The sequence below is a fragment of the Myotis brandtii genome, unplaced genomic scaffold (genome assembly GCF_000412655.1).
Source record: "Myotis brandtii unplaced genomic scaffold, ASM41265v1 scaffold504, whole genome shotgun sequence".
Classification (NCBI taxonomy): Eukaryota; Metazoa; Chordata; class Mammalia; order Chiroptera; family Vespertilionidae; genus Myotis; species Myotis brandtii.
Genome location: NW_005369217.1, coordinates 383,319 through 395,972, shown reverse-complemented (window position 1 = coordinate 395,972; position 12,654 = coordinate 383,319). Strand labels below are relative to the sequence as shown.

The 12,654-nt window shown below is 52.0% G+C and overlaps 1 protein-coding gene across 4 annotated transcripts in view; it reads right to left on the bottom strand.

Moving 5' to 3' along the window:
* Positions 1-803: 803 nt before the first annotated feature.
* The window catches only part of TEAD4 (TEA domain family member 4), a 65,569-nt gene continuing 53,718 nt past the window's right edge, over positions 804-12,654 (bottom strand). For 2 of the 4 annotated variants that reach the window (XM_014548348.1, XM_005877037.2), the window contains 3 exons: positions 6,590-6,730; positions 5,526-5,678; positions 1,614-5,419 (listed from right to left, as the gene is read on the bottom strand). In XM_014548348.1, coding sequence (XP_014403834.1) covers positions 5,306-5,419; positions 5,526-5,678; positions 6,590-6,730 — 408 coding nt within the window. In that variant the 3' untranslated portion in view covers positions 1,614-5,305. Of the gene's footprint in view, positions 5,420-5,525; positions 5,679-6,586; positions 6,731-12,654 lie in introns of all 4 variants that reach the window. The other 2 variants (XM_014548346.1, XM_014548347.1) reach the window with 2 other exon arrangements.

The following is a 12,654-nucleotide window of genomic DNA, read 5'->3' as shown; positions in this document are numbered from 1 at the left end:
GTCTCTGACCCCCATACTTGCAAGCACCCCCAAGTACTTTCCATTCTCTCGGAAGGGACTGGGCTGGCTGGGCAGGCTTCCGCTGGCCTGGTTCAGTTATGATGCCTCTGTGGCCCCTGCTGCTTCTGTTGCTCTATTGACAGATGACTTTCATTTCTATTAAAAAAAAAACCAGTCGACAAAAGCCTTTGTGTACATGGTAGACTTTACTGAAGATGTGGAGAGACAAAGGGGGTTTTCATAGCAAAAATACAAAAACTTAGTTGAATATTAGACATCCTTGAGCTTAAAAAGACCCTTAGCCATTTCCACCAACTGGTCTCCAGCCGCCTACAAAGGCACTTGACCCTTTCCCCATCCTTTCTCAGGAAGTAAACAAACAAATTCCAGACAGTTTCCTACTCAGAGTGACTTAGCCAACATTTGTTCTGTCCTCCTTTTAAGACCCTCCACTGGGGCCCTGGGGCCAGCTCTCTCAGCCTTGAGGCCTCCTCCCGCCTGTTTTGCCTAGAGCTTGTTTTGTTCTCTAAAAATAAGTGTGGTGTGTGTGTGTGTGTAGAGCAGTTAGGTGAAATGTGTGTGCATGTGTGTGTGTGTGTGTGTGTATAGGTGAAATTTTTATACCCCCAAGTCAGTGATTTTCAACCATGTGCCACAATAATTTTTAAAACATATAACACCTGACTATTTAGTCAGGAGCACTGACCCCTTTTCCTTTAGGTTGTCAAATAAAAAAATGACAACAGGCAACACAATAGCCATCCGGTGTGAATGAATCAAAATTATACCTATTCTTTTTTTTGTCAGATCAGCAAAAAATATATTTTTGGTGTGCCGCAGGATTTTAGTAACTCACTTATGGTGCTTCAAGGTAGAAAAGGCTGAAAATATCTGCCCTGAGTTATCAGCCTTCTCAGCGCTCACTGGGACTAGGTCCCAAGCCCCAGGTCACACGTAAGAAGGCAATTCAGCCCCAGGTCAGCCTGGCTCCAGGGTTTAAGGTCTTAAAAACAACTTGCATAGATTTAACTGTTTGGGGAAAAGCTTTTTGTTTTCATCTTGGAGCTGATGTAATAGGTAAGAAGAGGTCAAACACAAATGGCCACTGGGTAAAGCCAAACACATTACTGCTTGACCTCACATTCCTCCGCTATGCAGGTGTGGCCCAGCAGAGCCCACTCCAGGCCCAGCCCTGGCAGTTGTCAGAGCTACCTGCTGTCATCACCCTTGTTTACAAGGGGTGCCAGCTCTCCTCCCGCTGGCCCTGTCACCACCCTGCCCACTGTCCTCTGAACCCTACAGTCAGGGGAAGGGAGCAGATATACGTAGTATGCAGGAGGCCTGGGCCAGGCCACACCATGGCAGTCCCTTGTTCCTCACACCCCTGGCTTCAGTCCTGAAAGGGCAGAGCCTGTGTCCACACACACGCTCACGCCACACTTGTACACACGCACCTTAAACTCCTTCTGCATGTGTCTCTCTTGTTAGATCATTCTACTCTATGGAAGCTCATTGGTGGCCACTGGGTCACAGGCTGCTCTGTCATCATCAGACCCCACAAGACAGGCAGTGTTCCCACACCCCCATCTCCATGACGGTGCCTGCTAGCTCTAGATTGTGTCAGGAGGTCAAGGGTTCCACCCCAGAGGCCTCAGGAAGCCTACACACCTCCCCGGCCCCAATGGCATGGATCCCACTGCCTGTACACGTGCGGTCACTCAAGCTCCGGGTAGGCTCCAGAAGTGGTGTGTGGTCTACAGGAAGTAACAGAACAGGAAGGCTATAGTCTCCACCCACAGAAGTTGAGTCTAGGAGGAAAGACAGACTCAGAAGCAGACAATTACATGTGCTTCTCGGTAGTCCAGGAGGCTCCAGTGCTACTTTCTAAAATTCAGATAAAAAAGACTTACTCCCTTGCTTAAGACACTTCCAGGACCCCCTTCCCGTGGAGTAAAACCGAGTGAGGGGGGTTGCCCTGCGGAGGAGGGAGCTGGATCACCAGCTCCTCCCCATCTGGACGGCTGGCCTGGGCAGGATGTAGCCCTGCAGCCTCCGCACCTCAGCCCCCGCGTCTCTCCCTCTGTACCCCCGACACACCCTCCTCTCTGGCCTGGAACACACCAGGCACTGTCCTGCCCTTGCCCTCCCAGGCTTGAGAGGCTCCCCAGTGTCCCACCATCAGGACACTCTCCTTCTTCCACAGCATGTATCACAGTTTACATCTTGTTTCCTTGCTCACTTTTTCTTCCTCAGTAAAGTTTAGTAAGTGCCCCAAGGACCTCGCCTGTCTTGGTCACCAACACATTCCCAGGGCCTGGCACAGAGCAGAATTTAAATAAATATGTGCTAAGTGAGTGAATAAATGTATGAATATTGCAAGAAAGTTAGTTCCCATTCTGTGCCCCCTTCCTCACCTTCAAAACGGGACAGCACAGTACCTGTGGGGTGAGGGTTAGCAGAGATGACAGAAGTCCCTGTTTGCTGGTACATGTAACAGGTGCTCTAACGGGTCAGGACTGGAATGCTTTTGCCACACAAGAGGAGTGGCAAACCCTTCTGCATGAGGAGAGGTGACTCCACACTGGCTCTTGAAGCATGAGTAACCGTTCTCCAGTGGGGGCAGAGGCCCGGGAACATGTGGGGCCACAGCCAAGAGGCAGAGACATGCTGGGATGAGTGATTCAGAGACCCCAGGCCCTGTGAGGGAGGCTGCAGGAGAGGTGGGGCCAGGTCGGGTCTCCTGTCTGCCCCAAGGGTCGCAGTCTGCCCTACAACAGTGGGACAGGCTCTACAGCTCATCTGTGTTCCCCACGGCTGACTGGCTCGGAATTTACAGTTATAAGTAGATGAATCTCCATTAGGCTACTGAGGTCAGTTCCTAAAGAAAAGGGAAAACTCACAGCCAACACTTGGCCCAGCAACACCTGCAGATTCCTTCCCACTCCCAACACAAAAAGATCATCCCCTTAACTTGAGCATCTGTCCCACGGTCAACAGGCTGCTCACACATCCTTCGTGAGCATTTGTCTGAAGGTTCACAGTCAGCTAGCAGGGCAGGCACCATGAGTTCCCTTATCCAAACAGCCCCAGGAAAAGGGAAGGGCAGAGGGGAGAGGGCAAGGCTGTGCTGGTGACCGGGGGAGGGACGGGCAGCGTTACACAAACACAAACCCTCACAGACATGTGGGAACATGCCAGCCCGAGCCAGGGACTCGGGGACCCTACGCCCCGCCTCGGCCCCCATGAACAGTAGCGTTAAGCAACTTGGTATGAGATCTAGCAGTAGTCCGTGTTTGTTAAAGCTTTTTAATAAAGAGAGGGGTTCTGGCCTGTGGAGGACAGAGGGAGACTAGGTAACCCACCTGGAAGGAGGGCCAGCCTTCCTCCTGCCTGTGTATCCAAACACTGCCCATCCGTTAAGGGGCAGCCCCTTTCCACTGGGGCCCCTTCCCTGAATCATCCACACCCTGCTCACTCCCATCTCTGAAGTCCAGTTCACACACACATATCTCTTCCCCATCCGATCCCCAAGTCTCTTATTCTTTCACCAGCCGGTAGATGTGGTGTTGAGCCCCATGCTCGCTGGCTGACACCTCAAAGACATATGCAATGCACAGCAAAGTCTGAGGATCAGATTAGCCAGTTTTCCAATCTGACTCCTTTGACTGAAAGCTCCTCCTATTAACAAAGTATATTTATCAAACACATTTATGTGCTTGACACTATGCTAGGCTCTCTACATAAACGAGGTAGGTACTGTTATTAGACCCATTTTACAGTTGGGGAAACTGAGGCACAGTGAAATTAAGGAATTTACCCCAAGTCACAGGGCTAGGCAGTAGCTAAACGCCAGGATTCCAATCCTAGTGGTCTGACGCTTGCTCCTAACCACCACTCTGTACCCCTCCTAGACACTGTCTTCCTCATTTGTGTATTAATATATATTATCTTCCCGAGTGAGCGTGGGGCACAGTAAACACCTGTAGGCAAGTTGAATCCCAGGCACCTGGGATTGTGGTTCCCACTGGGGATGATACCAAAGAGCCACTAGATGGCAGAAAAGAGCAAGGCCCAAGCCTCCCTGAGGGAGGTGAGTGATAAGCTAATCATCATAACATTTGTTGAGTGCATCTTGCACCAGGCACTTTGTAGACATTCTCTCTCCTCCTCACTAAGGCCTTCTAACGTGGGTGCTATTGCCTGCCCCCTTTACAGGCTCAGAAAGGTGGAGACATTTGCCCAAAGTCGGGCAGCTAGGAATACTAGGATGAAGCCAGGACTGCTGAAACCCAAAGCTGGCCTGTTAGCAGGAAATAAACAGGTGGTTGCCTCTAGACGCAGCGTTGGTTCCACACCCTTCTCCAGCCTCAAGGAGCACAGAAACTACTGTTTGGGGAGGGAGTGGATGCCTGGACTGGCCCTGAGGTGATCACCACCCGACAGGCATCTTGGCTGGGAGGGAGGTAAGACTCACCAGTCAGAACTGGATGGTCTCAGAGACCACTGGGTCACCAAAGACCTCTGAACAACTTTCTTGGCCTTCGCCACCAAAAAGGGTGCTGCAAGACGCCAGCCTCTGCACAACTCGGCGGCCTGCTTTAGCACTGCCCCTCCTGTCCTCCATCTCGGGCTCCTCTGATCTGGAGCCAGTCCCCTCAACAAGCCAGCAGGGCCATGGGATCCACAACCACCAGAGATGAATAAAACTAAACGGCTCAGTGTCCCCTTCCAGCAACTCAGTCACCTCCACACCTAAAACCCACGCCTGGGTTGGACGGGCCTCCCTGTTAGCTGCCCCGCGGCAGTGGCAGCAGAAGTGCCAGGCAGAGCAGCTGCAGCACGCTCAGGGAGCCGCGGTGCACACTTGAGCACACACAGAATGGGAGCCCACGCGCCTGTCCTCAGGCCTCCCAGCGTGGCCAGCAGCAGAGTGCAGAGGCTCCAGGCAGCAGAGGGACCATCCAGCTTGACCTTCAGCGTCTGGCGACATTCCTGGCCGAGTTCACTGGGGCAATGGCTTCAGAACTGCCCATGATGCATCTCTGGGGCTGCTTCCGGCCCGCTTCCCAGACTGCCCCCCTTCTCCCACAGTCCCTCCCAGGGCTCCTACAGCCAGGTGGGGTCCTGTGAAAATACACATCTTGGGTTTATTTGGGGTTGGGCACTGCAGGTTGAGGCACAGTTTGTTCCTGGGTAGGAAGGGTCAGCTTTCTTGGCACTTCAAGGGGCTGTCCCTGCAGGTCCCCACCCCAAGTCCCTACACACACACACACATCTCTTCCCCCGTCCCTGCTCCCCAAGTCTCTTATTCTTTCACCAGCCGGTAGATGTGGTGTTGAGCCCCATGCTCGCTGGCTGACACCTCGAAGACATATGCAATGCACAGCAAAGTCTCCTGTGTGTCTCTGTTGGTGACCACCTGTGGGTGAGAGAAAAGGTGAGGGGTTAAGGCCCCAGAAGAGGGCATGCCTTTTGCTGGACCCTCTGCCCCACCCCTGCAGCGCCCCCAGCCCTGCCCCCCACACCTGCAGGATGGTGAAGTTCTCCAGCACGCTGTTCATCATGTACTTCTCGGGCAAGTGCTTCAGCTTGTGGATGAAGTTGATCATGTACTCACAGAGCGGGGACCGGTGGATGCGGTAGGAGTAGTGGCCGTTTTCGTAGCGGGCATACTCTGTCTGCAGGACCGAGGGGACAGCAGGGCTTAGGTTCTCTTTTGACCACATTCAGCCCAGGCCCAGCTGCTTGGGGAAGCTCCAGGACCCACTGACTCTTAAGTGGAAGAAAAGGCAGAAGGCCTAGAGGCTCTTGAGATCAGAGCCTTCCTCCTCCCTCAGTAACAGGGGCTCGAGTGGCAGCAGAGGGACCATCCACCTTGAGCTCCGATGCTCAGAAGGTGAGCATTGGAGGAGGAGCGCTTCAAGACAGAGTCGTGGCAATAGGCAAGACAGGATAAATGACGACTCAGTCCTGACCACACACCAAAATAACATGGGGAAGGGTGCACAGGAATCCTTGTGGCCATGGAACTGTCATGTATTTGTACACACACACACACACACACACACACACACACACACACAAATACCGATGAAATCTGAATCAGATTATAAGTGGCATCAATGTCAATTCCTGGTTGCCAATAGTTATGCAAAATACTGCCCTCAGGGGAACTGGGTGAAGGGTACATGGAATTACAATTGCTTGAGTGTCCACAATTATTTCAAAACAAAAATTTAATTTAAAATAAATAACTTGAAGTGCTTTTTACAAACAGCTACTACCCAGATTCCACCCTGGAGGTTCTGGGGTAAGTGTTGTGAAGTGGGGTTTATGCATTGGTAAGTTTCAAAAGCTCCAGTGATCTAAGTGCAGCCAGAGGTGAGAACACTGGGAAGGGAGTGCCTCCTCCCTAGTACCAGCCCGGCATCTGGTGGTGATTAACACGAGGAGGGTTATCAATAACTAAGAGACAGTGAGGGTAAGACTTCATTAGTTCAGACAAATTTGGGGAAAGCAGAGGGCATGAATGAAGACCAACCTGAAACAGCTTAAAGGTCTGGTTTAACAGTGCACAGGGTACTCCTACCTCCACTTTCTCTACCACCTGCTTGCCGAACGAGCAGACCTTGGTGGAGCAGGTGATTATCATGTTCTCGGGACTCTCGTACTGGCTGGAGACCCCGTAGAAGGAGCTGCCTTCGTCCTCCATGTTGGTGTTGAGGTCTGCCTGGAGACATGGGAAAGCCAAGAAGCAGACAGGTAAGTCAGCAGGCACACAATCGGGGCGGAGACATGGAGACCTCTGGGGCCCTAGTCCAGGTTCTAGGGCCAGGAAGCAACTAGGAGGCTTTAAATCAGTGATTCCCAAAGTGGGCGCTACCGCCCCCTGGTGGGCGCTGCAGCGATCCAGGGGGGCGGTGATGGCCACAGGTGCATTTGTTTTAACTTTTTTTGTATTACCTTTCTATTCTGAGTTCAATAAATAGTTTCATAATTTCAAACTTCAATGTTTCTAATTTACACCTTTCTTTACTATATTTTACGAAAAAGGTAGAAACATTAATACATATATCTTTCTGTTTAATTGCTATTAAAATTTTAAAAAAATTAGTTTCCAGGGGGCGCTGAGTAATATTTTTTCTGGAAAGGGGGCGGTAGGCCAAATAAGTTTGGGAACCACTGCTTTAAATGAAACCTGGACAGTAGGAGGCTGGAACACTTCCACCTTTCTTCACTTGCAGGCCTGGCATAAGATCAGGTTCTGCTGCCTAAACAACAGAGAAAAACACTGGGACCTGCATTAGTTACAAGGCAGAAACGTGGACCATGCCTGAAAAAGAACCGGCAGGAAGCTCAAGTGCCTGGGAAAGGCAGGCACCTGAAGGGAGGGAGGGGGGAGGCCAGGACATAAAATGATGCCTCTCAGACTTTAGCCACTGCTGGCCTCCCTTTGATTAAGGCTACATTCATGTACCACCTACCACAGGTCCTACTATGCCCCTAATGGTTTCTTTTAAATCAACTCACTCTTATTCCCTAACTCCATTCTTAGCAATATAGTCATGAAATCAGGGATTCTATTTTTCTAATATACATGAAAACAATTGCATAACTCTTTTTAAAAAATGTTTATTCATGTGCCACCTAAAAGAACACTATGCAACCCTCTTAGGCTCTTCAGACCATACAAAGGTAGCACTGCCCCAGCACCCCCAAAGTGATCTGGACATGCCCCTCATCGCCCCCTGCTGGCAAGATCTGTTCAGGTGGCCTTGCCTCTTCCAGAAGGTAAGCACCCTGGAGGCAAGAACTAAGATCTCCCCAGGGCTAGGGCAGAGGATGGGCCTTCAATAAGTCACATGTGACTGTTCTACCCCTCACCTCTGGGTGGCGCTGGGTGAGAAGAGAGAGATCCCTTGGTCCCAAGGAGGAACCTGCAATCTCCTGCTTATGAGGGGAGTCCTCTCAGCTCCAGCTCCGCCCCCAATTCAAATACACACCAGGGCTTCTGCACCAACTCCTCACTCACCTGACCTTCCAACCAGTCACCGTTGATCCTGCCCAGCCCAGCATAGCGAGAGCAGTGGGGGACCAGAGAGGCCGAAACACTGTCTCTGCTCTCAAAGAACTGAAACTTGTGGGAGAGCAAGTAGGATAAGTGAGCTGGTTGTCTGGGGTAGGATGGAGAGAAGAGGGCTGGGGAAGACAGAGAGCCCACAAGTGACAATCCAACGTCTGCCCCAGAACCTGCCCCGTGGTGACGCTGCAGGCCCAGGAGATGCCGGCCAAGGATGCAGACAATGCACCCAGATGCCCCGTCTCGTCCTCAGTGCCCCTTCCTTCCGATTACAACCCCACCCTTCTCCTTTCCACCCCTGTATCCCCCTACTCTAAGCACCTCCCCAAACAAGCTTGCTTCTCTACTTTCTCAGCCTAAGAAGAAAGCTGCCCCCCTACATTACTCTGAAAGGTGCCCCCCACCACTCGCCTTCCTGCCCTCAGAATGCCCCTTGTTCCCCATCCTCCACCCTATTCATAGCTGTGGTGCGGGTGGGCAGCTCACAGGCCGTGCCTGGAACAGGTGTGGGGGATCGGGTGACTGACAGATGAGCCGGACAGCCGTAGCCTGGGTGTGGGGGCTGGAGGGGCTCAGATTCATTGTCATGTGCTGGTATGTGCCTGGGAGAAATGTCAGGGCCCAGAAGGGAACAGCAGCCAGTCCGGGGTACTCTCCTCCCTTCATGGCCTCAGCTCAGCTCTGCCCAGCATTTTCAATTTGCAGACGGGCATTAATGGCCATCAGTGTCCATGAGTCCCCTCTCTCCCCACCCCAAGAACAGAGGTGGCCTCTGCTAGTCTCATATGTTCTGGGGAGGAGGGGAGGTCTCAGCTTCTCAGTCCTGCTCCAAACCCCACCATATGAATCCAACAGAGCACAGCTCACATCTCAATCCTTCCTGCACCCACATGCCCCTCCCAGCCGGGAACAATTTGTCCTGGCAGCCCACTGAGCTACGGCTGCGCTACTGCTGCCACTCCTTCCCTAAGAGCAGGACTTTCAGTGGGAGGTGGGTTGGGGACATCAAAGTCCTCCTCTCACTCCAGCGGGGCTCTGATCTCCCCAGCATGCCTGCACAAGGCCTGGGCGGGAGCGGAATACTGCCAGGCAGGAGAAGAAAGGAAGACTTCAGGAGAGGGGCACTGGTTCGTTGACTTTGTCATTGCCCATGGCCAGTCTCACACCAGCTGATGGCTGGGCAGGAAGTGGGCAGGCCAGGGCCCAGGAGATGAGGGTCCAGATGTCTGCAGACGCCAAGCTGCCTGTGAGGACCCCGTGGTTGACCAAAAGTCTCTTGGTTTGAGAACAGGAGCAATTCTTTCCCCACATTTGCACTTCCCTGGTGCCTCTACCTTCCCCAAGCAAGAGGAAGGGGAAAGAGGAGACACCCACCAAGATGTAGTGGCCACTGACATGCCCCCATCTCTGATTTCTCCTGTCCTCATGCTGCCCAAGCCTCTGGCCTTCAGAGATAGCCCGGCTCAGGCACAGGGCTGGAGGAGGCAGGCATACTGCCTCCCTTCACTGCTGGCTGACACTTCGCTTCCCCCCACTCCCCTCCCTCCAGGTCCTCAGAGACACAGCCTGTAGCAAGCCCTCAAAAATGAACTGCTCGTTTTTCAGATGGAGAAACAGAGGCCCAGAGAAGATGAGATTTGCTTGTTGAGGCCCAGTGTTGCCCGCCTTGTGCCTCCGACATTCTGGAAGGGCCATGCTTGACCACCACGCTCCTCGGCACAGCAGTTACTGCCCCAGGACCCTGAGATCCATTCTGGATTCTGCCACTCGGAATGTAAGTTCCTGGGAGACAAGAGCTACGTTGGGTCCGCATAGCGCAGGTGCTGTGCACAGCCCACGGCCAGGGCACAAAGGCCTAATCGTGTGTCCTGGGCCCCCACGCTTCCCTACCTTCCCTTCTGCTCCCATCAATCTCACCTCCAACCTCCTCACAGAGGCAGAAAGAAGGAGAGGGCATGGGCCACGAGCAAGGCTACAAAACAGACAGGACAAGGGATGTCTGGGCTCTAGAAATCCAAGAAGCCCCACTGCCCAGCTCTACACTGAGGGCGCAGGGCTAAGACTGCTCTCTCTGTGCCGCCATAAGCCGTGTTCCTCAGGGTCAGGGGATCCTTTTCCAGGCAATCAGAGCCTTCTCTGACAGAAGGGGAGCACCAGGACCCCACATGGAGGGCCCCCCGGGTACCTGGCAAGGTTTAGTGTAATGGTTCTGAGCTCACACCCTGGAGCCAGACTGCCTGGGTCTGAATCCTGGTCCTGCCACTATGAGCCTGGTGACGCTGGCAAGCCACTTCACCTCTGTGCCTGCTTCCCCGAGAGGGAATGTGGCTGTCAATTCGACCTACGTTTGGGGGTGTGGCAAGGATAAAACATGCTGATGTAGGTGATGGGATGCAAGCAGTGCCCGAAGTCATCTTTCACCGACCACCCCGATGCACCTCACTGCGTGTATGTAACAAGATCCAGAAAGAGCTCATCCTGGCCGGGTAGCTCAAGGCCAGGCCCCTACTTACTCCACGCCTCAGTCTCCCCCCATGTGTGGAACTGGAGGCCTAGGATGGTCCTCATCTAGATGGTGGATAGAAGAATGCAGAATATTATCTCCAACTAAAAGAAGGCAGGAGCCAGTGAAAAGAGCCCCAAATATGCCACCTCCCCACTCCAGGGTCGTGTTCCCATAAATGCCTCCTGCCAACCAGGCCTCCCTTCTGACCCTCAGGGTAGTTGAGGCAGTGCTGAGGTACAGCCACAAATCACGTCACCCAAGCCCCTTCTCCGAGTCAAGGCTAACCCTGGACAGGTTTGGGGTTGGGGGAAGGTGGACTCAAGACGGTGTAGGCTTCTCAAAGGGAAGGCCAGAAGCCTCCCTAGGCCCACAGCAGGAAGGGAGCTGCCACGCTGGCTGTACAGGGACAATGCTCTTCGGTTGCCCAGAGCAGAGCTTCCTGGTTCCAATTCCCATGGTCAGGGCAGGAAGGGAGAGTAGGGAGAAGTAAGATTGTTTGAGCCCTTTCTGGCTGAGGTCCTAAAGAGATTGCTGTCCCTCACTGGGCCTATGTTATAGCAGTCTCCCACTTGTTTCCAGTCTGGACAGTTGATTTACCCAACTAAGCATAACACTGGCCATGCCATGCCCTGTTCAAACACTTCAGTGATTCCTCATTACCTAAAGAGAAGGGACAGCAAATACACAGTAAACGTGCTACTGTCTTCCCCCACTACAGCCGTGACAGACATTACTAGTCAATCCAGCACTCTCTCCACATCCTTCTCAACGCAGCCTTCCAACAACGATGGCAAGTCCACTGCAGGGACACTCAGGTTAAACCCATTTTTCTGGACACCCAGTTAAAATGGGTTACGAACCACACAAGTTCATTTTTCCCCTTCCAGACAGCCAACTAGAATGATAGTAAAGAACTTTTAAAAATGTGCTGCACCACAAAGGCAAAGAAAACAGAGGAGAGGCCATAATGACAGAGAGTTCAACAACTCTGAGGAGACTGAAGGCGGACCAGAACTAGAATGGATTCTGTGGGGCAAAGGAAGCAAAAGGAATTACAACCTAAAAGTGCTCTCTGAGGGGTGACAGACAAGAAGTGAACTGATGTACTTCAGAGAAGCCCTGAGTGGCTTGGCACTAGAGGGACCAGGATAAAACACGAGGAGCTGATTGAAGACTGTATATAGGGTGAACATAGGGTGGGCAGGCCTCCAGGAGGACCTCTCCCACCCATTGGCAGAGGACGAAAGGGTAATAATCTTCAGAAATTAAACAGGGCTCAGATGGGGGGGGGGGATAAGAATGAAAACAGAAAAATAAAGTGAAACCTGCATAAGAAAGGGTAGGGTCCCCTAGCCCTCTACCCTGCCCCCCTTCCTAGAATTCTACTGATCAAGTATATTCCTTCCCAGGGTGGATGGAGAATTAAAGGAATCTCCTCTGGAGAAACTGAACCACCTCAGAGAAAAAAAGTCCAGTGAACACACTGACATTAACTGGTTTTCCCAATTAAACAGCTGGCTCTCAACCCCAATTACCTTAAAGTGAAGCCCACCAGGTGACAATTCCTGCCTGGTACACAGCGCTCCTGCTCATTATTAAAAATGAACAAATGGCACAAACAACAAAAGAAAGAATAAACTGGACTTCATCAAAATGAAAAGCTTTTGTGTTTCAAAGAACACTATAAAGAATGTGAAAAGACAGCTGACAGAATGGGAGATAATATCCGCAAATCATATATTTGATAAGGGACTTCTATCTATAATACATAGAGAACTCATCTATCTACACTAATAAAAGACAAAGATGCTAATTGACCGTACCTTCGCTATGCCCTAAGCCACGCCCACCAGCCAATCAGAGCGACTATATGCAAATTAACCCAATCAAGATGGCGGCTGGCAGCCACTGAGCTGGAGCAAGCAGGAGGCTTGGTTGCCCAGGTGATGGAGGAAGCCAAGCTTCCCACCAGCCCTGAACCAGCTGTGGCCACCGATAAAGTCAACAAAGTTTCAATTATAGAAGATAAACAAATCCCAGATACCTGCTTCCAGCCAGCCTCCACTGG